The sequence below is a fragment of the Leucopleurus acutus genome (genome assembly GCF_964270905.1).
Source record: "Leucopleurus acutus genome assembly, chromosome: 19".
Classification (NCBI taxonomy): Eukaryota; Metazoa; Chordata; class Mammalia; order Artiodactyla; family Delphinidae; genus Leucopleurus; species Leucopleurus acutus.
Window position 1 is genome coordinate 21,879,792 of NC_139161.1, and position 27,520 is coordinate 21,907,311.

Consider the following 27,520-nt stretch of genomic DNA (forward strand, 5'->3'; position numbering starts at 1 on the left):
AATGCACACAGACCCCAGCTGCCTTTAGGGTGAGTTTTCCATACTGAGAAATGCAAATATCCAGAACAAAACTTCTGAAAAAGGAACAGTGTTGAGACTTCTTCCAGTTTTCCAAGGAGTTCATCCAGTTCCAGTAGCACAGGGCTGGACGTGACAAGGTGGAGCCCCACTCAGAGAGTCTGGTCGTGTGCTTCATCCAAGCCCCAGGGCGGCGAGGGGAACCAAAGTCTTTGCACAGAGGATCCCAACCCTTCCTACTCCTCTTGTTTCCTTCACTGCCGTTTTCATGGTAGCTTCATTTGGTTCTTCGAAACTGGAGCTTGGCAACCAAATGCCTAGGTAAAAAGGGGGAATAATTAGAGTGGCTCAATAGAGTGGAACCAAAATGGAGTGAAAGAACAGCCTCTGGAGGTGGAGAAGCACAGCTCAAAGGGAGGATGGGGCCTGGAGAGCCAAGTGCTTCCACAAACACTGCAGCCGGCTGGGGATGCAGCAGTGGCCTTTGTCACAGGGACCTGAGCAGCCTACAACCTGGCCGCCAAAAAAAGGTCCTAAAATGACTAATAAAGATGTCCTACACACTGCCTCCCTTCTCTCTTTCCCATGCCCCTTCATTTTCCACACACTTTCCCTAAGGCCCATCTGCTCTAGGCACTGAATAAAGTGAGTCCCTGGAGTAACCCCTGGTGAGCCAAGCTAGAAATAGCTGTAGGCCCTGTGGCTTCTGGCTATTGAAGAGGGCTGACATATAATCACAAAGGCCAGTGAAGCTTCTACCTTCTGATTTAAGAAGGGCACTGTTCCAGCTGTTACCCTGTGCCCTAACTCCAAGTACCCTGGCAGAAAATTCTCCAGGTAAGAGCACACACAGACCAAGTGGCCCACTTGGAACTCTGAAATTAAAACCAGCCTGACCAACAAGAAATCATAACAGCTGAATTTCACACCTGAAAGTCCTTTCCCTTGGGAAGTGTTACTTCCCTTTTTCAAAGGGTCCTAGGAGCAAGTACAGCATGACGCTTATTCTTTGCTACAAGCAACAATCCCAGTGTCACAACAAAAAGAGGCCCCGGGAGTTCAGTGCAATCCTTTGCCAATACGTGACTGCCCCCCACACTCGTGGCAAATGGTTAGCCCCAGCCTATACCTGATCATATCAGGGTCTTTGTACTTACAGGATCCCCTGCCTAGAATGCCTGCTTCCAAGATCCTCTCACGGTTAACTCTTTGATATTCAAATCTCAGCTGAAATGTCACGTCCTCACAGGAGCCTTCCCTGATCATTCAAACTTGAGTCGTATGCTACCATTAAACACTAAACTTCACCCAGTTTTATTTTCTTCGTAACATGTACAGTCAACTGAAATTAACCTATTCACTTACTTACATGTGGCTGTCTGTCTCTCCCTACAAGAACTGCAGCTCTGTGAGAACAGGGCCTTTGACTATGTTGCTCAGCACCCTCTTCCCAATTCACACTGGCTACTTTATAGATGTCTGCTGAATGACTAAACAAGTGATGGGGAACTCACTAACTCCTGTGGAAAACCATTCCATATTTGCACCTGTTAAAAAGCTTCTTCTAAAGTCGGACTGAAATCTGTTTAAAACTTGTACTGTGGTCCTTCTCCTGCCCCCTGGAACCACACAGAATAAGCTTAATCACTCTTCCTTAGGAAAATCCATCAAATACTTCTTTTGGTCACCAAGCCCCTCGTACCCTAAAACTTCTCTGGTCCATGATAATCATTTATTCCCCACACGATGAAGTGTGGAGCCCCCCACCATCCTGAACCTTTCTCTGAATGTGCCTGTGCTCGTGGGGGCCCCTCCTAAGGCACAGCACCCACAGAAATGGTGCTCTAACTGAAGGGTCCCAATTACTCCTCAACAGCACAGTTGCGTACGTGGGCCCCCCTAGTTCCCCACCCTAATCAATGCAAAGCCACCAAGCAGAGAAACCCTCCTAGACATTAGAGCACTAAGATGTTTTAGGAGACACTTCCAAGGGCATACAGCTCACCAATACAGTCACACCTCGTTTAACTTGTTTTGCTTCATTGCACTTCACAGATACTGCGTTTTTACAAATTGAAGGTTTGTGGCAATCCCACATCATCAGATGATGGTTAGCATTTTTTAGCAATATTTTAAAATTCAGTTATGTAGATTTTTTTAGACATAATGCTAGTGCACACTTAACAGACTACAGTATAGTATAGATAAAACTTTTATATGCTCTGGGAAACCAAAAAAATCATGTGACTTGCTTTATTGCGATATTTGCTCTCTTGCAGTGGTCTGGAAATGAACCCAAGGTATCTCCAAGGTATGCCTGTAACTGAAGACATGACAAAGAAACTACATCCAGCCCAGGATCCTTTAAGTTAAAACTCCCACAGCCGCCTGGAGATACCATTTCTTGATCTTCTTCATTCCTTCTCTCCTTGCTAAACCTGGCTCACATGCTCTCCCCCGCAGTAGCACAGGATCAGGGACCACCAGAGCCAAGAGGAGACACACAGCTGGGTTCACCTGAGCCACAAAAAAACCCATAGGACAAAAACACCAGTTGTCATTTTCTCCCATTAAGAAGAGAACTGAGAGGGTGGGGAGAATTAAAGCCCACTTTTCACTCTAAGGCTGTCACTCCTGTGGGTTATTCCCCTTAGTTTGTTTTGTATGGGGGATGGGAATGGGAACAGAAGAGGTTAGAAGAGAAGCAGAAGAATTCAGTGCTTAAAAAGGACACTCAGGGGTTTCCCTGGTGGCACAGTGGTTAACAATCTGCCTGCCAATGCAGGGGACACGGGTTCAAGCGCTGGTCTGGGAAGATCCCACACGACGCGGAGCAACTAAGCCCATGCACCACAACTACTGAGCCTGCGCTCTAGAGTCCATGAGCCACAACTACTGAGCCTGCATGCTGCAGCTAATAAAGCCCGCGTGCCTAGAGCCCGTGCTCCGCAACAAGAGAAACCACAACGAGAAGGCCGCGCACCGCAAAGAAGAGCAGCCCCCGCTCGCTGCAACTAGAGAAAGCCCGCACACAGCAACAAAGACCCAACGCAGCCAAAAATAAATAAAATTTTTTTTTAAAAAAAAGGACACTCGGGACTTCCCTGGTGGTCCAGTGGTTAAGAATTTACCTTCCAATGCAGGGGACACGGGTTCAATCCCTGGTCGGGGAACTAAGATCCCACATGCTGTGGGGAAACTAAGCCTGTGCACTACAGCTAGAGAGCCGGCGTGCTGCAATTAGAGAGAAGCCCATGCACCACAACTAGAGAGAAGCCCGAGTGCCGCAACGAAAGATCTCGCTTGTCACAACTAAGACCTAACACAGCCAAATTAATTAATTATTATTATTTTTTTTAAAAAAAGGACACTCCTCAGTAAAAGGGATTGGGGGTGGTCTCCGCATCCCAGCAGTAGATCACTAGAATGTGAGATCCTGCACATAACCCACACTACCAAAATCACCATTCTCTAGCAATTTTGTTCCCTACTCCCCTCTACCTTTCAATGTTCACATTAGTGCAATTTAAGAAGACTTTTTTTTTTTTTTTGGCCGAGCCCTGAGGCATGTGGGATCTTAGTTCCCTGACCAGAGATCGAACCCACGCCCTTGGCACTGAAAGCGTGGAGTCCTAACCACTGGACCGCCAGGGAATTCCCAAGAAGACTAATTAAAATTCATATGTGCAAACCAGTATTCCAAGATATTTTATGGGAAAATAAATGAATACGCAGTGTAGCAATGGGAGAAGAGCCTCTTAGATAAATGAATTCCTTAGTTAATTCATTTATTCTTTTCAACAATTTACTTTTCAGTGGCCTAGATGGAATTCTAAATAGAAGAGCAAGCTGTTTTTTCCTCATCCCCATATTCCAAGCCATGGGACAGAGTGGAACTCTCAGTGAAGTGCATGTCTATTACAATTAAGGGCATTTTGCGTTCCCTTTGATGAAGTTTTCTTCCCCTTTGCTTTCCTGCTTTATATGTCATTTGTGCGGTATCAGGGCGATCAGCCAAAGTAGGAGAGAAGGCTGCACACTTAGCTGCACTCGTGTGTTTTCTTTATACATATTCAGTGATTAACTCGCTTGTTGCTTGGCAAATACTCTTTAAGCCTCTTGTGTCTATCTGCTCTTCTCCCAATTGGGGTATGTGCCTCCCTGGGACTCCATGATCAAATGTGGCGACTCTCTGGACAGATGCCTGGATCAGGGTATACGCATAGGGTGAGAGGAAGAGGGATGAAGCCCAGTGCATGATAACCGCTCAGGCGGAGACTAGGTTGGACAGTGAGGCAGAGTGGAGGCATACCCTTGGTGGTGACCAGCAGGGGGCCCCTCGCTACGTGGAGGGTTCCAACACCTCTTGCTTCTGTTTGGAAATGAGCTGCGCTTCCTTTAGAGACAGGTATACCTCTTCCTGAGGATCATAGTAGTAGAACTTTCGGATATAAGAGATCAGAGGCCTACGAATAACACAAGAGGGATACACACAAATGTTATACATAGCTTATAAAAGAAATACCACCTTTATTCAACCCTCCCTTCTTTTCAATCCCTGTATGGTTGAGACAACACCAAAGACTCTTTGTTGCCCTGACAAAATTCCCACTTTCTCACTTATTATAATTCTGTCTCCCTCCCTCTTACCACCTCCACTCTACCCTTCACAGAGTCTGCAGAAGGGAAGCCAACACACACACACACCTTCCTCCTTCCTGGCTGTAATGTGACATTTCTAAGTTAGGTGCTAAGACATAGGAGAAGTGAAAGGACAACGCCTGTGAGTTGCCAGGCTCTGCCTGTACACTCAGCTTGCAGGTCTCACTAACACTGTAACTAACCCTCCATTCCTGCCCCACCTCTAAAGACCCCATTGTACTTAGGCAGTGGGAGATCCGGGATGTGATCTATCCGGACGAGCTGTCGGATTCGGAATCGGCAAAGGTGCTGGAGGGATTTGACATTGCTGAATCGGGACACTGGATAGAGCAGCTGGACTGGAGTTGGTGGCAGTCCTTCAAGAACGAAAACCAAGAGAAATATTCAGATGACACTATACAGCTAACTATAATTTTCCTTATGAAGAGAATCCAGGGAAGGGAAATGGGGCTTCTTTACAGTTCATCTATGCGTTCTGTGCAAAAGCTCCCCTCCACAAAGGACTGCTGATTTCCATACCACCACTACCATACTTCATACTCAAGGGAATCTATGCTCCCCTGCTGCAGGCCTCCCCAGCCTCACTCTTAACAGCTAAGAGTCTTGCTCTTCAGAACAGCTCAATGAAAAAATGCCGAGCTACAGACTTTGCTCGGAGCCAAGTGGCCAATCCCAGGCCCAAGGCTCTCAGTGAAGGGCAAGAATCAAAGGTATCCCTATTGGGAATGGGAGACACTTGTTTAGCATCTAGAGTACCCTGAAGGTGAGGACTCAGAAAGGCTGTTCAGAGGGGTCCCCACCAAATTCCACCTGAGAGGCTGGTAAGCAGAAGGCAACAGCTAGGATCAAATTTTATAAGCCTGTCACTCCTGCCATTTACTTCAAGCCGGGACAGTCAGGTTTAGCTACCTCTTACTCCCCACCAACCCTCCACCCCCACCAACCACCCTCCTTGCTTCTGAAATTTTAGGTTGGGTACAGGAACAGAAGAAAAGAGGATGATGCTTTTAAAAGAAAAGCAACTACAGTAGCTTGGGCAAGCTGGAATTGGTACTACTCTGCACACAAGTGCCTGCTGACTAATGCCAGCCACGGCTGATGGGAGCCCCACACTCTTATGTTTCATCGCAATATCAGCAGACTCTGTGCTGGGAAATTCCAACCTCCTCAGGGGTCAACACCACAGAATGGAGACACCCAGAATGGCAGGGACACTGAAACAGATTCAGGGGAACAAAGAATACCCTGGTTTCAATAAACAAAGGGGCTATGGAAAGTAAACAAGAAAAGTGCTCTCAGACAGAATCTGAGTTGCAAAACCTTTGAAAGAATTCTTTTCTCAGCCATTGCCATATCAAAAGAAATTCTGTAGACAACTTGTGGGGAAATAAAATATCTAGTATTTTTGGAGTTTAATTTCAACCAGTTTTTAAATTTTGTTTGAACGCATGAGAAGAAAAAAATTAAAGCTTGTAGATTGCCTCCCAAAGCCCTTTCATGGTCGTTAACAACTGACTTTCTAAAAAAAATTGAAATACATGTTATGCTAAACAAGTAAGCTTATCTTAAAATCATTTAACTCATTCAGTCTTCAAAGCCATATTCAGACAGATAGCACTATTATCCCCATTTTACAATGAAGAAACTGAGGCCTACTGAGCTGAGAGAATGTGCTCACAGCTCAGAACCAACAAAGCTGGCCTTCCTTGAACACCTGCTCTGTCTGAGGAAGAGTTTAGCCCAGGGAACCTCAAAGGAGGGTCCTCTGGGGGTCTCCTCAGAGTGCCTGCCCCTGTGACTGTCTGACAGGGGGGCTGTCCAGACAGTCACAGCTCCTTGATTCAGGACCAGTCTCTCTTGACTTCTCACCTCCATCCCTTCAAATCTAAGGCTTATATTTTGAAGCACTGTAGCCCTCCTCCACCCACACACACCATTAAAAAAAAAAAAAATTCACACATGGATTTTTCTCTTTAATATATTTAAACTCAAGTGGTTTTAAAATGATTGGGGTTCAAATTCCTCTTTGAATTTTACCCTTTCTCTCATGTTTTAAAAATAGTCTTTAGTAAATTAAACTATGACAAACAGAAAGCTTCCTGGGGGGTTGGTTGTAATATTGCTAAACTCAACATGATGTTTCAGAGATAAAAGTAATTTATGCACCTAATTATTTATTCCCAAAGAAGGACTATAGGACTTGTGCTTAAAGAGGTCAGGATAATAAGTAGCATACAATTATCTGACTGTTTGCCTACTTGAATTTTAATGACCATATATACTTGCCTATTTAATTGTGTTACTTTTAACCTTAAGTTCACAAATAGCAATTTGAAACCTGTTAATTCTCTGATATTCCCTGGTTTTGCCCGCAAACACAGAAAATGATTGAAGCTCTCACATCCAGAGCTTGTTAACAGATGAGGTCAGAAATGGAAATAAATCCAACATAAGACACCAGTGCAGCGAAAGTGAAAGACAAGGTAGAAGAGTGATCATCAAGAACTTTCCTCTGCTCCTCATGCCAGGGTCCTGGGCACAAATCCAGTTTCCAGCCCCTTGGCTATTCTCTCTTTCCCCAAAAAGGAGCAGGTTAGGAGTGACAAACGTCTTTCAGGTCTGAGCACCCAAACACCCAGGTCTTCCTCCCACAACAAACTGTTCCCTGAAGGCCAGAATTATCCAGCCCCAAACTTGTCAATAGGGCCAAATTGAGAAATTCTAGGATACAAGGAAGACATAGCCCTAAACAAGTAATCATGGCCTAAATGATGGTTACAAAAGAAGAAGCGACCAATTTCCTTAGAGTTATCCAATTCAAAGTGTGATTAAAAAAAAACAAAAAGTGTTTTCTCTTCAGGCACTTCACAGATGATGGAGATTCTCCCAACTAAGAAGGACACATTCACTTTGAGTTCTGGCTCTCACAGCAACAGAAGTTTTGTGCTAATCCGATCACATTCTCTTTCTGAGATTGCTGCTTGGTGTTAGGGGTTTAGTTTAAAACTGTGAAATGGACCAGACTGAGGTGTAATCAGCAACCTCAGATTTACCATGACCATGCTCCAACACTGCCATGAGAAGAGATAAGGGGCAAACCAAGCTCAGGTGCCATCATTTTTACCACCGATTCCTCCCCCAGATGCGAACTATTCCACTTATTAAATTCCTTCTGCTCCTTACTTGCCACCATCCAGAACTTTCCCATTAGTCCCAGCTTTAAAATTCCCATAAGCCCTGGCATCCTTTTACACCAGTCTGGATGTGCTGTGACTGTATCCAGCTCTAGATCTGAGCCAGAAAAACCTGACGTTGCATCCTGACTCTGCAACTCACTGCACATCAGTTTCTTAATCTGTATTTTAAAAAAGAAAAAAAAAAGGGAGACTGTAACATCCCTTCAAGGGATTTTGTAAGGGTTAAATGAAATAATACTAGCCCCTTGTAGGCATTCAGTTATCATCAACCCAAAGTCTAAACAATAGGGCTCCTTTTAGAATGCACCGTGTTATAATCCCTGGTGCAGGCTGACAGAGCTCAACCTACATTCTAATGACTACCACTTCCTCATGGGAATCCTCCCCCCTAATAAAGTCAGCCTCACAGAATGCCTAGACCTCTGTGATAAGCAAAGGAAGGCAGCAAACAATGGTAAAGGAGAACACTGGCCTTGCCTTCTTTGTCTCAATCCTTCAAAGAGAGGTCACTTACAGTCTAGGGGTAAATACTAATTCGCTTTGCCTTGTCAACTTGGTTACCATTTTAAGTGCAAATGGATATCCTACCTGTAGCATTCCTCACAGGTCCTAGAAAGACAGTCTCCACTAATAAACACAATTCTGACTTCTTCATGTCCTCTCCACAAATCCCAGCAAACTCAACCTGCAATTGGCTTACTGCTATTTTTTTCCCGTAACAGAGGGTGGGAAATAAAGCACAAGATTTGGAGTTAGTTCGGCCTCAGTTTGAATCCTGGCTTCAGCACTGAGTAACCTTTAGAGTAAGTGGCTTCACTTTTTTTCTTCTAAGAAAGTCTTTATTCCTCCTTTATTTTTAGAAGATAATTTCGCTTGATACAAAATTCTAGGCGAGTGGTTTTTTGTTTCAAAACGTTAAATATTTCAATCCACTCTTTTATTTCTTGCATGGTTTCTGAAAAGAAGTCTGATTTAATTCTAATCTTTTTTTTCTTAATAGATCTTTATTGGGGTATAATTGCTTCACAATACTGTGTTAGTTTCTGTTGCACACCAAAGTGAATCAGCCATATGCATACATATGTCCCCATATCCCCTCCCTCTTGAGCCTCCCTCCCATCCTCCCATCCCACCCCTCTAGATCATTGTAAAGCACCAAGCTGATCTCCCTGCACTATGCTGCTGCTTCCCACTAGCTACCTAATTTTACATTTGGTAGTGTACATATGTTGATGCCCCAGCTTTCCCTTCCCACCCTGTGTCCTCAAGTCCATTCTCTATGTCTTTATTCCTGCCCTGCAACTAGGTTCATCAGTACCACTTTTTAGATTCCATATATATATATGTTAGCATACGGTATTTGTCTTTCTCTTTCTGACTTACTTCACTCTGTATGACAGACTCTAGGTCCATCCACCTCACTACAAATAGCTCAGTTTCGTTTCTTTTTATGGCTGAGTAATATTCCATTGTATATGTGTGCCACATCTTCTTCATTTTTGGGCCTCACCCTTAAGTTTCCTCACTGACAAAATGAAAATAATCTTTTTTTTTTAAGTAGACCAATCTATTAGCTAACTGTTGCAAGAAATTACAGCTACTGAAATAAAGAACCTGACAAAGTACCTGGCACATGACAGGCACTCAATAAACAGTAGCAATCACTGCAAGCTCTAACCCTTAAAAATGTTAAAAAATCTTACTTAAAATTTCTGCAGACAGGGCACATTTGTGGAATGAAACGTGCTATACCTGAGGAGTCCAAGACTCCATGAAGTCTCTCAATACTCTACAAGTAGATACATGCTCCAGACTTCAGAATCCTCTGAGAGGACTTCCCTGGTTCACCCACAAACAGAGCTGATTACCCACCCTGTCCCTGTCAATCACTGTCATGTCTTGTATTGAATTTAACATGTGCTCTTGCCTTTATCTTCCTACCTGTCCCCTTTTTTAAGCTAAGAGCTCTCTGAGCGTACAGAAGTGGCTTACTTTTGATACTGAGTTTAAAAAATAAATGTTTGTTTGTTAAATAAATACCCCAAAAGCCACAAACTCTAAAGATTGCTAAGCAGAGTCAGTTCCTGTAAGAAAGGATCCTAACATTTTCCTTTTAACCAAGTCAACTGCATGAGACCCAACTGTCTTGACAGCACTGAGGCAAATACTAAATGAAGTGAGAATTAATACGGTTCGCACCCTGTTGTGCCTTACTGAAATCACCAAGATTATAAAACACACTCCTGTAACCTGGTTCAATCCTGTTACTAATGTTCCGCTGGAGGCTTCCCTGTAACGTCTTTTTACAGCAATTTCTTGGCACCCAGTTTGTTTAAGAATCTTAATTTGATTCAATGGCAAAGCATGAAGTTCTCATGTAAGTTCTGTTTGTATCTTACAAATTCCTCAGTTAATGTGCTTGCCATTTTACTTTTTTCCAACACTATAAAAGCAGATTCCTGCAAACCATCCCTTCTCCCCACCCTTCAATAGAGACTATATAGCTACCTCCCTACTTGGGCAGAAAGACTACATAACCACACCAGCAAGGATGGGAACTGCCCAGTGCTCCCAAATGGAGACTAGTCTCTGTATTCAGTACTGGTAGGGATACGGGACACAATAAAAAGTATCTACTATTTGGACTTCCCTGGTGGCGCAATGGTTAAGAATCCACCTGCCAATGCAGGGGACATGGGTTTGAGCCCTGGTCCGGGAAGATCCCACATGCCGTGGAGTAACTAAGCCCGAGCGCCACAACTACTGAGCCTGTGCTCTACAGGCCGCAAGCCACGACTACTGAGCCCGCATGCCACAACTACAGAAGCCCTTGTGCCTAGAGCCCATGCTCCGCAACAAGAGAAGCCACTGCAATGAGCAGCCTGCGCACCACAACGAAGAGTAGCCCCCGCTCGCCGCAACTAGAGAAAAGCCCGCGCGCAGCAAAGAAGACCCAATGCAGCCATAAATAAATAAATAGGTAAATAAAAAGTATCTACTCTTTGACAGAAAGTTTCGTACAAATGGACAGAGCAGACTGCTATTAAATTCAGCCTCCTTGACACTCACCATTTCTAGTGAATACTCTTTTACTTTCCCTGTTCCCCAAGGAGATGACCTAAGAGCTCTCTGTTTCACATGTAAGTGTGAGATGCCTGGATCAGGGACAACGAGATACCTCTGCAAGTTAAATATTCACATGACTCCTGGACATCAGTGGTGGGATCAGTTTTTTCATTCATATGATCAAAGAAGCAAAGATTCCTTCTCAATATGTTAAGGGATCAATTCCTTCTCAATACAAGGGCAGGAGAGGGATCTAGGAAGAGTGGTTGCTACAAGAGCCAGGAAGAAAAGCTTCAGGTAAAAAAGCTTCAAGTGTTTTTGGTTTTGGTTTTTTTTTTAGGGGGGGATGCAGGGGAGGGGGTAGAGATCCTACACTGGATCATACCCAAGTCAGTTAAATAATTAATGTAACTATAGCCTTACCTGGAACCCTGGATCTCAAGAAATAGAGAAACTTCCCATTCTTGGAGTGCATGATGGCTCTCTTAATGAACTCCACCACTGATTGACAGCGATCCTCAAACTTGGGATGACACCACAGGCTGAAGGTTCCTGCCATGGAAAGTTAAGGAGAGGTAAAAATGCAAAACTTACTTCGAAAAGATTTGAGAGGCTGGCTTGAACATTTTAATGATTCTCACTTCTGGGAGGGTAGTTTTTAGTCAAGCTGAGTCAGACAAAGGTCCCTGTTCCTGCTTGTTCCACAACTAATGGAAAGATGTTGCCTTTAATAAGACATAAATTAGGTCTTACAAGGTTTTTGTTAAACAAGAATAAATTCAAGTCAGAAAAAGAGATATAAATAGATTTTGTCGGCTATGAACATGAATCTTTAAACCACAGACCATAAAGAAAAGACTGCTATAGCAAAAGCGAGTTTAAATGACATACCCTCAAAAATATCTAAGTCTTCAAGTATGCATGGAATAGTCCAGGAAAGACAAGAACAGCAGTTTTGTGGGTCTCACTCATTCATATGTGTGTTAGGCACAAAAATCAAATTCTAAGTCTTTTCTTCTGTAACTTCTAAAATCCCATGCTCCAACGTGTTACAAAGATCCCACCCCAAACTTTAGAATCCCGAAGGCAAAAGGGAATCTGAACTCCCATGACTTAAAAAAAACAACAACAAAAAAACTCCAACAACTAAAGCACTAAATCCAAAGGAGTCACAAAAGGGATACTAATCACTCAAGAGAACTATAGATGTGAGTCTCCCTAATTACTCTCACAAGATCACTTAAAAAGACGAAGACAAATGTTCCACTGCAAGCTGGCAACTGAAAGGCCCACAGGCTTCTATTAAAAATTCCATTTATTCAAGGAAGAAAAGTCCCTTTGAACAAAAGGTAACTGGAGAACCATTTGAAAACGCCCTCCCATTCCTGGCATCTCACCTATCAGGAACCTAGAGGTCAAGCATTCATTCTTCATTTCCATGGCCTAGTCACATCATTTTAACAGGTTTATAAAAGCACTTCACTCTGAAATGCTTTGTTTTCTTTGTTTGTTTGATTTTTGTTTTTAGAAACAGCAGGAAAACAGGCAGCAGTCTACCCCACAGTTCTCTAATTCTCAGGTCTTTGGACTGAAGTTCCTTTCTCTTCATGCATCTCGAAAGCAGAGGTGGAGGGGCTTCCCTGGTGGTGCAGTGGCTAAGAATCCGCCTGCCAATGCAGGAGACACGGGTTTGAGCCCTGGTCCGGGAAGATCCCACATGCCACAGAGCAACTAAGCCCGTGCACCATAACTACTGAGCCTGCGCTCTAGAGCCCACGAGCCACAACTACTGAGCTCGTGTGCCACAACTACTGAAGCCTGTGCACCTAGAGACTGTGCTCCGCAACAAGAGAAGCCACCACAATGAGAAGCCCATGCACCACAATGAAGAGTAGCCCCTGCTCACTACAACAAGAGAAAAGCCCTGCGCGCGGCAATGAAGACCCAACGCAGGCAAAAATAAATAAATAAGAAAGCAGAGATGGGGGCAGAGGAAACCATGGACAAAGCTATGCTGACCTAAACAGGTACTTCCTGTCTAACAAGAGAAGCAAACCAAATAAATCCCGCAGAACATGGCTGAGAGCAGGAGAGAGACAGTGGTGCCTGAGCATGAAAGAGCCCCTTACTTGAAATGCAATACCTAATATAGCTCATTTGAAGTTGATCACATGTGGGAAGAGTATGAGGGATAGGGGGGCAAGTCCCTGAAACTCCCCAGAGTTCTCCACACTTTTTAAATTTGTAGCATATTACAAATTTTTGACAAAGGATGTATTAGCCAGCCCTACCACCAATGACCATCACAAGTTTGTGGCCCAAGTCAAATACAGAATGCCCATCCAGACTGCAGTGTTGAACAAGTCAGCTTCTCGACATCACTGGAATATTAAGCACAACCGGACCACAGAGGGGGAAGTACTGCCAGGAAGGAAGACAGACAGTCTAAAGTACGTTGATCCCACAAACTCTCATAGAGTTCTGATGACTATTTCCTATGAGACTACAAAGCTGACCAAAAGAAGACATAATTATCACCATGCTGCCTGGCAAGAAGAGCTGATGTGACTTCCAGGCAAAGAAATTCAGAGCAGAACAGTCACAGGATCAACAAATTCTCCTCTTTGTATATATGATTTAATAGTAAATATCTCTAGATGGTAAGTTTAATTATAAACCAAAGTTTGGAAGAATGTGTCTAATGGTCCTAGGTTATTTCTTCCTTCTACCAAGACAGTTTTACTGGCTTTGCTCTGTTCTTCTTCAGACTCTCCAATTTAGTAGACAAGATGCTGAGAATACTTTTAAACGGCACCCTTAGGCTCCTCCCAACCCCCACCAACATTTCTTCCAGTGATCGAAACCAGTGCCCATATCAATATTCAATTGAGTCTACGAGATTTTCCTCCCCATTCACAGTTCCATTTCTATGAATCCTTCCAATGAAAAAGTCAGATAGCAAAGGTAGGAAAAGGCAAAGGGGGAAGAAGCCTTCCTTCAAATGCCAGCACCTCTCACCTCTGTAGTGCTCCATTCTGGTGTGATGGGTGATACCCTGTGATCGGAAACTGAGGCTCAGGATATAACGAGGATCAGAGCTGTCTCGTACCAGGAAAGAACCATCGGGCTTGCCTTTCAGCTTCATCTCTGCATCTTCCCAATTCATCGGCCCCCAATACCAACCACACTATCAAAGAAGAAGTGGTCAAGTAGTTAACAGAACAGAGAAATGTCAAAGTTTTCAGCACAATTTCTCTTACCACAAGAACCCCGTTTCCAAAACACTGCAATAGGTAAAAGCTGCTAGGAGTGTCCCAAGCTGCAATAGGTAAAAGCAACCATTAGCAATGAACACCAGGTTCATCACACTTTTAGGCCTCCAAAGTAACAGAAAAATAATTTTACAATTCCATTACCAAGGCCCTACAAAGAAGAGAAGAGCGACCTGGGTTAACTATGTAAACATTTCTCCATCACATTCAGATTTTTTTTTTCAGATTCAATTTTACAACATCTCTTATAGAACTAATAATAGCAGCATATTGTTTTGTCACTGTAAATACAGAGGCAAGGAAACTACTCTTCCTCTAAAAATAATAAAAGGGGAGCTGGAACAGAATTAGGAGAACGCAAGAGGAGGCACCACTTACCTTCTCCAGCTCTCGAAGGCTGGCTGCAAAGCTGCTTGAGTCGGGCCGGTAGAGGGGACACTGGAGGGGTGGCGGGGGTTGGCTGTGCAGGGATTCGGCTGCTCGGAGGGGAGCGATCCGGGGAAACGCATCTGCAGGGCAAGAGAGTGGCGGTCACTTGTCGACCCTCATTGTTCCCAACCTCAAGAAGACCGACCCCCAAAACAAAGAGGCTAACTGAAGAGGGGCAAGGCATTAGAAGATAAGCTGGAAAGGGTGGAAGCCAAAGCAGTGGGGAAGAGCTGGATGGGCTGGGACAAAAAGCTGTGTGGGCTCGTGTAAGCTGTGAAGGATGGGTGGGGGCGTTTAACCCCGGGGTAAGGAGCAGCTCACTAACCTGACTAAGGTGACTACTTCAGGGCCTTCACCAGCCTAGAGCGATTCCAACTTCTCCCACCTCGAGGTGAAGTGCCAGTAAAGCAGCCTTGGAAATAGTGACTCGCTTACTTGCCCGGGAAGAGCAATGATTTTGCCAGGCAAGTAGATTTTGCCAGGTGAGTAGAAAATAATTCATTTCATTCATTTTATGCCTTGGGTACTGGAGGCTGGCAAAGCAGGTATGGGCTACTGAATGCTTGGGACTTATTTACAAGGCTGCAGTAAATGCAAAAAGCTTAGAAAAACCACAGAACTTTGAAAACCAGCAACATATTAAACCTCCTCCCTCTACTAAAATTAAGGCAGTTTCCTAAATGATACTCACTCAAAGACTGCAAAACAGTTTCAGCAGCAAAGAGACAAAGATATCCAATAGTCTTTTATCTCTACCAAAAATCAGATTCACCTCCATAAAGAAAACGGGTTAGAAAAACCAGTTCTTGGCCTCATTTCCAAGGAGTTCTGGTCCAGCCAAGGGGATACAATTTAAGCTTTCTCATAAATTCTGTTATTTCCATAAATAAATTTCTCCCATCCTTCAGAAGTATATCACTTGGTACTCCCCACTCTTGCAAGTCCTGCCTCTAGGCTAAGCTAACCTGGGGCATGAGGTGGAGGAGGCGGAGGTAGGGGGAAAGACTGCAGGGAAGACCCCATCGGAGCCACAAGGACAGATGTAGGCAGCGTCCCACTGATATCATCTAGAAGAGAGAACAAAAGCAAGAGGTTCAGAAATATGGGCACAGAATGAGCAAGGTGAAGGCAGAGGAGAGGGAGAAGGATCATCAGGCTGCCCTCTGGGGCAAGATGGCCTGACCTTCACCCTGTCTTTTTGCACACAGGGCAACAATCATCTTAATCTGGTTTCCTTGGCTTGAAAGCAGGAAAGTAAGGATATCCCTAAAGCTGCCCACTAGCAGCAGATTCAGAGCAAGATAAATACCCTTTATAAATAAATAAAGATCGAATCCATATATGGACAGTAGATGTTATAGCATGCAGGTAAGAGACCCATTTAACCACTTCGGGAGAGGACAGGGGTGCTGAGAAAGGGACAAGAAATAATTGGGCCATCAATAGAAACCCAGGAGCTTGTTTGGCTCCTGGCAAGGAACAACAGGTCCATAGAGCTCACCCTCCCACTAGGGCAAGAAGACAGAGAGGGGAGGAAACTATACCTAGGAGGCTGAGGCTTCTTCTTGGAGGAGGAGGGGGAGTTGGAGGGTGTGGAGAGGTCAGGCCCCGCTGAGAGATGTCCACGTCCACAAGTGACACTGTTTCACCTGAGGGATTCATGGAGCAAGCATGTTACAGTAGCACCTTGCCCAAAGCCGAGGCCAGGAAGCAAAGGGAAACAGAGGGTAAGCAAGGGAGGCTAGAGAGGTCCATGGTTCTCAGAAAGCTCAAAATCTAAGCTCCTTGGCTGGAATCCCACCCCCTGCCCCAAAAAACCACCTGAGAAGTCAATTTTAAGTTCCATCATTCCTTAACCCTGTTAAAGATCAAGGATCTTTAAGACAAAAACATGGGATTGACAGTTGAAAAGCCAACTAATCCTGGCTCTGCCACTGAGGATATAACCTTGAATAAGAGGTCTTCTTTATTCAAATAGAACCCACACCACTTATTTTTTACAGATTTGTATACCAGTTTTTGCCTCGGAGAGCAAGGCAAGCAGCTTGTTACAAGCCCAAATGGACATGGAGAGCAAGTGCCATTAAAATGTAAGAGCTGTTAAGCTGAATGCAGATAGAGGCCCCAATGCTAGCTCTACCTTCTTCCTAAAGGGCTTTCCACATCTAGGTTTTCCAGGATATCCACTCATAAGAGAACCAACCATTTCAGATATCCATTAATTCCTAATAGTTGAGGCTGCAAAGGCCGAAAAGTGCATTTACAACCCTAATAATTAACTACTTCCTCAGGCAGCCAAAAGTCAGGCACATGGCTTCCTTACTTCCCAGCATGTCACGCAGTTCTGTTCTCTGCCATATACACTCCTTCTTGCCACCCAACCCCGTCTAACCTCTCTCCACTTGAATCACCAGAGAACGAAGGGTATTTTATCGACAAAAGGTTGACAGCCAAGAATAAGTTTGTTTTGGTAGGCCTGATCCACAACTCAGAATTTGGGATTTCTGTAATTTGGCCCTTAGGGTGTTATTTCCAACACCTTCTTCTTATTTGGGAAGCTGAATTACCCCTCAGCTAGAATTTTAATGTTTCCCAGTTAAGAAAATGAGGTAACAAATATCTCTAAAAGGCCAGAAGCTGGGTTTTCAGAATCTAATATGGTTTTTTTTAACAAAGGTCTTGAACACTAATTAAGATAAGCAGAAAAGCTCTTCCAAAAGTCATCAGTGGAAGTTCTAGGAACTCATCACACAGCTTAATGACTGAGAGCCTAGCTGCCCAGAGCAATGCAATGAGCCCAGGTTTCCTGAAGGGTCAGAGAGGTCTAGATTGTATGTATGCACTTAAAGGATGTAATTCAAGAGAGCTAAGGCTCTTTGAAATAAGAACGTGGAACCTGAAACTACAAATGTGGGTTTCATTACTTTAAAAGGGAAACAACTACTAACTAGAAAGACATTCTGCTACAGGATAAGATCCTTTAATTCGTTGCTTGGGATAAGAACAGAGGGGATATGAACAGAGGACCTCCTTCTCCACCTGTGCCTAGTGCAGGCACCAACTCACCTGTCCTGACAGCTCACAGCAGTCTACCCAGTGATGGGGGTTCCACTAGCTGGCTTAACATTTTCCTGGAAATGTCCAGTCCCAGATCAGAATTCTTGCAATCATCTTTTTTGAGGGACACAGTATCCAAAAGAGTTTGAAATTGGGATTCGGTTTAAAGGCTTCTCAGCCATGCCCAGTGAAGAGCACTCAGTTTCTGAGATTTGAGGCTGTGAGCTCCAGACTTCCTTTTCTACAGCTCACTCAAGCAGGAGCTTCACACCTGACTCACAAAACAAAAGGTCTCCCTCTCAGAAAAAGCCCCCCTTTAAAGGAGAAGGCAAAAGGACATTTGGCCGCTTTCCTACTTTAGCAACTGTGTTCCCTGCTGCAAGAGGAGAGACTTAAATTAGACTCAGTGAAGAACCCTTTAACAGCTGCAAGAACTGCTAGCCCCTAAAATGGGTAAGACAAGAGTTCATGTGATCCCCTTTGCCCAAAGTCTTTAAAAATAGACCAGATCATCATGGATCATGTTTATTAGATCATCCATGAACTCCCTTGGAAGCAGGGACAGGAACTGTATGACTTCTGGGGAGTCCTTTATGCGTTATGAGCCTACAAATTTGTAATTTCTACTTTTAATTTATATGTGATGACCCTGAACTAAAGCCTGCATAACTGCCAGGGCCACATAATTACCAGCATGCAGTCTCTACCTCAAACTATAAAACATCCAAAGTCAAGAATACATTTCACACCATAAAAATAGCCTCACCCCAAACCCAGCAGGCACGAAATGAAGAAAATAACTGCAGACATGCTTGAAGCTCCCTCTGAGATGCATCTGCAAGTGTTTTCTGACTCGTCTCAGAACACTCGTGCTTTCAGATGTCAGAAGAAAAAGAAAGAGATCACCCTTACCTGTGAACAGGGGGCTGAAGGAGACTGGAGAAAAGGCACTTTGAGTTCTTGTCAACCTGGGTTTCCTGAGGGGTGAGAAGCACACAGAGAATGAGGTGCGGAATGAATACACATGCATTTAAATCACTGCAACAACAACAACAATAACAAAAAATCACTGCAACACTCAATTCCAGATGCACCAAAAAACAAAGCAAACCCTAGTCGTTGTCAGCCACACTTTTGTAATAAAGCCTAAAATTTAAAGGGGGAGAATAAAACAATTAAGGCAATTCCTAAATAGATTTGGCTACAGAATTCAGCAGCCTACAAAGCAATAAGAAATCTCTTTGGAGCTTTCCATACCCATCACATTAAAAGACTAAAACACCTTGAGTGGTAATTAGTAAGTCCATTTCTAGAAGAAGCAAGTCGGACACAGAGTTGATTTTCACACGGGAGCCAAGAAAAAGGTTCTTGACCTGAACAGGTGCCACCTCAGAGCACCAGCTTTCCCTCTGGGCCTGCTCCTAGGAGCAGGAAGTCCCAAAATTAATCAGGCAAGATTTTTGGACTTGAGGACAGCACTATAGGATACACATGCAATCTTCAACCAGTAAGAACTCTGATTTTTGCAAAATGCCTCCAAGCCATAGGTCAAAACCAAAGGGGAGCCTCTTCAAGTTAGGAGCTCTGCCTGGCACCCAAAGAAGACGGCCTCTTCCCCTTTGAGAGCTGCCAGTCACAGCTCTCCCCCCAGGACTGCTCCTGATACTGCTCCCAAACCAGCTGGAAAACCCAGATCTCCTGTGAAGACACACCAATTTCAACTGGCTTTTAGGCGAGAAATGAAAGAAATCCAAAAGACTCTGACAAAGACTTTCTGGCTAGAAACGTGCTGAGCTCAAAAAACTCACCTCAGAATGACTGAATTGACTGAAAGGGAAAGAAGTTGAGGGGGTGATGAAAATATGCTATACCTTGATTATGGCAGAGGTTATGATGTTGACATCTGCCAAAATTAATAGAACTGAGCAACTTTAAAAAGGTGAATTTTAGGTGGTATATAAATCATATGTCAACAAATCAGGCTTAAAAAAAAAATTCTACCACCAAATTAAATGCCTGACTCCACACCTTGTAGCTGGCTCACTTTCCAAAATTACTCTCACCCAAAGGTTGAAAACTTCAACTTCACGATAGACAGGGGCAGAAGCAAAGAAAATCCAAAATGAAATCCTATTTTAAAATATTTGACTTTGGAAGATCTTTATTCATTTATGTTTTAACAGAGATGTCTGCGCTTCTCAGAACTCACTTCAAACAGAATTTCAAAACCATACTGTGAAGACCTTACTCAGAAACAGCCAAGATGCCGGAATCCCTCTCCTGACCTATCTCACACGCCCTCTGCGGCCGCCTCCATGATGAGACTTGAGAAGTCTAATGATGGTGCCCACTGTCAACGCCCCGCCCACAGCACACACAGGAGAGGTGGCTACATCAGAACAAGACACAAGCACACACAGTCCCTCTATTTATAAAAGTTGCTCATGGCAGTCTGCAGCTTAGTTTCAACACTCCAGAGGGCTGGAATGGAAAGTTAATTCCACTGGACATTAACTTTAAGACTGAAGAGCTTTCAAGCTGATTTTTATTCAGTAACTTGTGGATACAACATTAAACTCAGCAAGCAGAAACCTAAAGCACTGGCCTTTCGAAGGGTTCACACCTCAGCCATTTGGCAGTTTGCCTCTTTTCAAAGGAAGCTGCGTTACTCTGCCATCTGCCCATACTGGGGACGAGCCTCCTCAGTGCCAAGCACTGAAGAACAGCAGTACCCAAACGCACACATCTTGCGGAGGCCTTCTCACTCCAGCTCATCTTCTCCCCGCCCCTGGCATTTTGAAGAAAATCATAGTTTCTAGGATCTAGAAAAAGAAATACATACGACTCTAAACCCAGGCAGAGCCATTTGAGAGCCCTAGGATGGCTTTTTCTGGCAAATAAGGAAGGTTAAAGAAGTAGAAGGTCTAAGAGGCTGAAAGGCTAATAATAAATATGAGTGCTTCCTTCTCTCTTTGGGGAGATATTGTCTAACTGAAAATCCAAAACCGTTTCTGTCTCAAGGATCCTGAGAGCATTCTAATGGCAGTCATTCATGAAAAGACCAATCTAGACAACTATAAAAAACAAAGTAAGGGAATGATGAACATAAAATTGAGGATGGTGGTTGGTTACATGGGGGAGGGCGAGATGTAATCAGGAAGTAACACACAGGGGTCTTCAAAGGTACTGATAACATTCTATTTTTTAAGCTTAGTGATGGTTACCCAGGTACACATTTCATTATTATTATTGTACATACACTTTATACATCTCTTCTTGTATATATGAAACATTTAAAGTGACAACCATTCTAAGCTGGATGTGCTGTTTTTTGGAGAGCAACATGAATGACACAGCTCCAGATAACATTTTTAACTAACCCTTCTATACTACATTCCCATATTATTCTATTCCTCCCCAGACCACCTTGACAAGCATTAGGGTACAAAGTTAAAGCCACTGTAACTCTGCCAGTGGGCCACTTGCATCTTAGCAGCAGAAAAACCTGACGGGTGGTGTGGGGTAGGACTTGGTGGGCTATGCCTCAGATGGCAGAACAAGACAGGGGCAGCAGAAGACCTTAGGTAAAGGTCTTCTCTGAGGCAAGTAGTCCTTTGTGTCAGCTATGCACTGCTTGTGCTGCAGGTAACAGAGATAGGATGCCTCTGTCCATTTCCACTCTGCAAATTACTAACTGTATAGCAACAGATCTGTGGGATAAAAGGAGTTCATTAGACTAGACAGGCTGACAACACACTGATATAACCACTGGCCACTTTTCAAATTCCTTGAAGCCTAAAATATAAACAATGAAATAGTAATGCTTTCCCTCTCTTGTCCATAAATCCCCTCTATGGTGTCCTAAGACTTACACATGTCCTTTTCTAACTTCTAAAGTAGGATGTCCAAATATCAGGTTTTGCGGCCACAATTTACCTCTGCCCCTGCTAAGGCACACAGTGCCAAGTCAGCCAGCCTCTGCCATTTCCAACACATCGTAAGCCAGTGTCTGCTCTTGAGCTACAGGCACAAAAACCACATGTTCATTTTTAGTTCCAATACACAGACATCTGTGCAACACGGTCAGATCTGAAACTCCACCATAAACCAACTAAAGAACCTATGGAGGGAACTTCCAGAGAAAAGCCCAGAGGTGTAGCCCAAGGTCCAAAACCTTAGGAATGATGTCAGTGGACAAAATGTTAAGAAGTAAAAGACACAAGACTCAAATGGACAGAGATTTCTGAAGCCAGGCTGCTCATTCCAAAAGAGAGCTTGTCAACCACAACCACTTCATGGAAAAATAGTTAAAAAGATCAACAGAATATGGACCCAAAACCGAAACATAAAGTCAGACCCTCCTTGGGACTTCCCTGGTGGCACAGTGGTTAAGAATCTGCCTGCCAATTCAAAGGACACGGGTTCGAGCCCTGGTCCTGGAAGATCCCACATGCTGCCAACTAAGCCCGTGCGCCACAACTGCTGAGCCTGCGTGCTGAGTTCTGAGAAGCCCGCACACCACAACAAAGAGTGCCCACTCTCCACACTAGAGAAAGCCTGCACGCAGCAACGAAGACCCAATGCAGCCAATAAATAAATAGTTTTAAAAATAAAAACACTTGGAGTTTAAAAAAAAAAATCAGACCCTCCTCACCACACCATAAAATCATTTTGCTCTCAGCATGTCATGCTCTTTCTCAAAAAGACCCCTTAGACCTGAAGACCCAGGAAAACAGAGAAAAGGGTTTCTCATGTCTGCCAGGTCTGTCCACGACAGCAGGGCCCCAAATTGATGCCAAGGGAGCCTGCCTCTCTTTCCAGAATTGAATCTTTCTTCCCAGATAGGAAACCACTACAGAACTGCTCTCCATTTTTCCACCTCACAACTATGAAGACTGCCAGTAATATCCTCAACTGGTAAGTAAGAAAAAAACAAACCTTGAGAAATGAACAAGGTACCCATTTCCAACCAAGTATGTATAATGTGATGATTCAAAAAAGTAAGATCAAATGCTATTTCTCACCAAACACAAAGGAAGACAATCAGCTAAACATATGTGAAACAGACAAGGGAACTTCACTGGTTTTCCTGAAATAGCAATCGTATATAACACTGAAGCCCACGGGCATCAAGCCCAGCTCTCTGAATCCCAACATATGTGTGTTACACGGCCTAGCCCAGTTCTTCAGAACAGAAACCTGATTAGCTGGTGGGCCCATTTCTTCCTTCACTTCAAAAGAGTTACCTAAGCTAACTCATACTAGACCTAAGACTCTGTATATCCAGGAAGGTCAACTTAGCAGACTCTAAAGCATCTGAAAGGAACTAAAGTTTGCTTAATGTTAAAATATGTAAACTGTTAAGCCTTATTAATGATTGTAGGGGGACTTCCCTGGAGGTCCAGTGGTTAAGACTCAGCGTTTTGGGCTTCCCTGGTGGCGCAGTGGTTAAGAATCCACCTGCCAATACAGGGGACATGGGCTCAAGCCCTGGTCTGGAAAGATCCCACATGCCGTGGAGCAACTAAGCCTGTGTGCCACAACTACTGAGCCTGTGATCTAGAGCCTGTGAGCCACAACTACTGAACCTGTGCACCACAACTACTGAAGCCCGCATGCCTAGAGCCCATGCTCCGCAACAAGAGAAGCCACCACAATGAGAAGCCCGTGCACCGCAACAAAGAGTAGCCCCCACTTGCCGCAACTAGAGGAAGCCCATGCGCAGCAATGAAGACCCAACGCAGCCAAAAAAAGAAAAAAGACTCCTCCTGCCAATGCAGGGGACACGGGTTCGAGCCCTGGTCTGGGAAGATCCCACATGCCACAGAGCAACTAAGCCCATGTGCCACAACTACTGAGCCTGCGTTCTAGAGCCCGTGAGCCACAACTACTGAGCCTGCGTGCCACAACTACTGAAGCCCATGTGTCTATAGCCTGTGCTCCGCAACAAGAGAAGCCACCGCAATGAGAAGCCAGCACACCACAACGAAGAGCAGCCTCCGCTCGCTGCAACTAAAGAAAGCCCGCACGCAGCAACGAAGAGCCAGCGCAGCCATACATACATACGTACATACATAAATAAATAAAAAGACTCTGCGCTTCCGCCACAGTGGGCGCAGGCTCTATCCCTGGTGAGGGAACTAAGATCCCACATGCCGTGCGGCATGGCCAAAAAAATAAATTAATTAAATAAAATTAAAAAATGATTGTAGGAGGTACTTTCTAGTAATAGCTGTGGGGAAGGTAAATGCTGAGAAGAGCAAAGAGAATCATGCCCAGAGGTTACTGTAAAAGCCCCAAATTATACAGCAAAGACTGCAGAGACTCGTAATTAACTCCAACAATAAGAAGGCAGGCATATACCTTCTGGCAAAAGACTGACATTTCTCAGGGCTTCCAGGTCCTACCAATCAAAACAAGAGCACAAGCTAAAAATCCAAACTTATCCTTCCTCCCAACAGGGCGGACTTACTAAGGAGGTGCAGATCCATAGAAATCACAACTACCCTGGCCAGACTTATCAAGCTTCTCACAGCTGCGAGGCTGCCAGCAAGACTGGCACATAGTAAGCTGTGGAGAAGCTAACAAGAAAATCTAACAGCACCAAATCCTAAGCACTAAAAAAAAAAAATCACCAGTTCAATCTTACTGCTTCTCCTCCAAAAGCACAAAATATTCCATCTCAATTTCTCTTGTCTTCACTCTATTCCTATAAGGACAGGAACAAGACAGGAATCACTCCCATTTTACAGATTAAAAAACGGGGGAAGTATGAAGAAGACAAAATTGGCCCGCATCCCACAGCTGATGCTGGAGTCCTACATGGAATCTAAATGTTCACATTCTCTGTACAACATGCTGCCTCCTAACAGCAGTCAACCAAACATTCATACATGAATACCTAGCTCTTCTCCAATTCATCAGAAAAAGCTCTTGGACCAAAAAATGTAATTCTCCAGTGCCCTGAACTAAGCTTCTTTGCAGAGCTACAGCCCAATTTGCTCTGCAGTAGAAATCTGTATTGTGCTTAGTGTGAGGGTTGGTCACAGAGCAGCCAATGACCATTAAATTCTGCTTCCAAATGCAAAAAACCGTATAATGTTATATGCCTTTTCCTCCTCCTAATCTATTAGACGTAGCAGCTAATTTCACGCCACACCTCCTATTTGGCGTCTCTGGAATCTTAGACCAAGTCCTGGTCAATATGGAACAAAGGCAAGACAAACCACAAGAAAACTAGCAATCTATCCTATGTCATTACCCACAGCTTCAATCCTGCCCTCCCCCCAGCTGATGAAAATTTCATCTACACTGGTTACATGGAGCATCGAATGCAGAGCCTACCACGAAATAGCTGCTTCAGCAGCCACACTTTTCCAGACCTGAGCTCCCAGCGTGAGTTCATTGGGAGGCAAATGTGGAAACATACATCTACCTGAAGGGGCAACACGCATCAACCTACTGATTTCCTCAGGAAGTCTGGGTTTGGTCTGATCCCCAAGATAAGCCCCCCGCCCAGCTGTTCAGAAAAGGCAACAAAGTCAAACTGACCAAGGGAATTCCCTGGCGGTCCAGGGGTTAGGACTCTGTGCTTCCACTGCAGGGGGCACAGGTTCCATCCCTGGTCAGGGAACTGAGATTCCCCCGTGCCACATGGCAAAAACAAAAAGAAACAAACAAAAAAAACCTGACCCCACACTTTCCTCTTGAAGTACAAGTTCCTTTGAAAGGATGAGTGGTTTCCAGTCCAGATCACACCTTAGGACCGACTAGATTCAGTCTTGGCCCTCTGATCATTTCCCAAAGCTCCCCACGTGATTCTGGTGAACAGTAGTTCTCAATGTTTTTCAGCCTTGGGTTGTGGCTGCCAGTGCATCTCATGGATCTATCACATGAGCTGCATCAAAACCAATTCCAATCTTTCTAAGAACCCACTCAACAGTGCAAACCACAATGGCAGTTACCACAAGGGAAGTCTCATTTCATTGACACAAAAGTTGACAGCTTTTCTAAACCGATGTACAAATCTAACACTGGATATCTGAGCGCCGTCCACCCTTCAGAAATGCAGGAAAAAAATGTCTAAGTTTGGAATTTTCATCAATTGGCCTAGAACTCATGTACTAATGTACATGAGTATACCTCGTACTTAGACTCCTCATGTGGGTTTGAGAGCAAGGCTATTTTCTATTCTCACAGTGGTCAGCACACAGGCTTGAGATACCAAGTATATCTAAGAAATCAACCAAGAAAACATTAAAACTTTGAACAGAGATGCCCAACTGACTGGTGGCCTACAACTACACAAGTCTGTCACATCATCTGCACGTGTGAGTGTGAAGGGGGTGCTGGTACACAGAAAGAATAAGCAAGGTGGTCAAACACAACACCAACTTTTTGCCCCAAAGGCTACACCTTTCCATCAAGCCCCCTGCCAGGGGTAATGGTAGACAGACATCTTGGAAAAACTTTAAAAGCTGGGACAGGGTGGGCGTGGGGGGGGATGGTTTGGAATCATCGCCCAACTAGAGAGATGCTAACCAGCTGATAAGTGTCACCGCGCGAGTGAATTCTTAGAGTGAAGGCTGCTCCCACAATCAGCTCTAACCTAATGGGCAATGTCACCACCTTTCACCCCAAGTCTCCGCCTCCTTATGAAGACCATACCTTAAGAATTGTCAGGATCGTGTTAGCAGTAGAATAAAAGGGAAATGAAACAAGAAAAGGAAGTCGGTCAGCCAGCCCCACCGCCCCCCAGCCGGTCTCACCTCCCCGCGTCCAGCTCCCGGCCCGCAAAGCCTCCCACGTCTGTCAGGCTCGCAGCTGAAGCACCCAGCTCTCCGGAAGGCCTCTTGCCGGCCCCATCCCCACCGCCGGAGCCACCGTTGCAGCTCTTCGTGCGGAAGAGGCGACTGAGGCGGACTTTGAGGGAGCTCTTCCGAGAAGGGCCCGCGAGCGGCCGGAGGGGCCCAGGAGGAGGCGGGGGTGGGGGAGGTTGCTGCTGCTCCCCTCTACTCAAGCGCCCTGGAGGGACCAAGTCCTGCACCAGGAAGGGCACCGGGGGTAACTCAGGGCCCGGGGGCTGCAGAAGAAGCCGGCCGCCCCCTCCTCCTCCGCGGCCCGGGCTGCTGAGCTCCTCTTCCGAGCAGCTGTTAGTCTCCAGGCTCTCGGCCTCCGACTCCAAGCCTTCCAGGACCAGCAGCGCGTCGCTCGTTTCCGTGGGGTCCTCCCCGGCCTGCGGGGCGGCAGCAGGCTGCTGGGGCTGCGGAGGGGGCGGCTGCGGGGGGCACGGGCACGGGCAGCAACCCCCGACGACCGTCTTGACCCCGGGCCCCGCAGGCTGCCCGAGCCCCAGAGCCGCCAACTGCGCCTCTAGCCCAGCCGCCGGGCCCCAGGTCCGCTCGAGTGCCAACCCCGGCGGCAGGGCCTTGGGGTCCAGGGCACAGCGGTGCCGAGGACACAGCAGTTCCGAGGGTCCCGGCTCCCGGGCCGCCTCCGCGTCCTCCTCCTCCGGCGGCCGACCCACGTTGCGGAACACCATCAGCTGAGGCGGCCGGGAGCCCCGCGGGCCCGGCCGCGCGAGGAAGGGTGGCGGCGCGGGGCCATGGCCCGGAGGCGGCGGCGGCGGCGGGCCTGGCTCGGGGGCCGCCTCTCCATAGCCGAGCAGGCGGCTCAGGACGCGGTACGAAGCGGCCGCCGCCGCCGCCTCACCATCCCGGAGCTCGGCCCCCTGCATCGGGGAGAGGGAGGGAGGGCGGGCGGCTGGGAGCCGGGCTGGGGTGGGGACTAGGCCGGGCCCCTCCGGAGCCCCGCCCGCCG

The 27,520-nt window shown here is 45.4% G+C and overlaps 1 protein-coding gene across 1 annotated transcript; it reads right to left on the reverse strand.

The window, feature by feature from the left end:
• Positions 1 to 27,520, reverse strand: SOCS7 (suppressor of cytokine signaling 7). The gene is made up of 10 exons (XM_082861819.1): positions 26,470 to 27,520; positions 18,614 to 18,678; positions 16,189 to 16,293; positions 15,610 to 15,711; positions 14,594 to 14,724; positions 13,962 to 14,130; positions 11,367 to 11,495; positions 4,901 to 5,036; positions 4,331 to 4,484; positions 1 to 335 (listed from the first exon to the last, which is right to left on the reverse strand). The coding sequence occupies exons 1-9, from the start codon at positions 27,435 to 27,437 to the stop codon at positions 4,361 to 4,363; spliced, it is 1,929 nt and encodes a 642-aa protein (XP_082717945.1). The 5' UTR covers positions 27,438 to 27,520; the 3' UTR covers positions 1 to 335; positions 4,331 to 4,360.

Coding starts and splice junctions, on each gene's coding strand:
- SOCS7 (XM_082861819.1), bottom strand. CDS start 27,437: ATGCAGGGGGCCGAGCTCCGGGATGGTGAGGCGGCGGCGGCGGCCGCT. Junction 14,131..14,593: donor GCCTTCGAGAGCTGGAGAAG/GTAAGTGGTGCC, acceptor CTTCTTTGATAG/TGTGGTTGGTATTGGGGGCC. Junction 11,496..13,961: donor CAGAATGGAGCACTACAGAG/GTGAGAGGTGCT, acceptor TTTCCATGGCAG/GAACCTTCAGCCTGTGGTGT.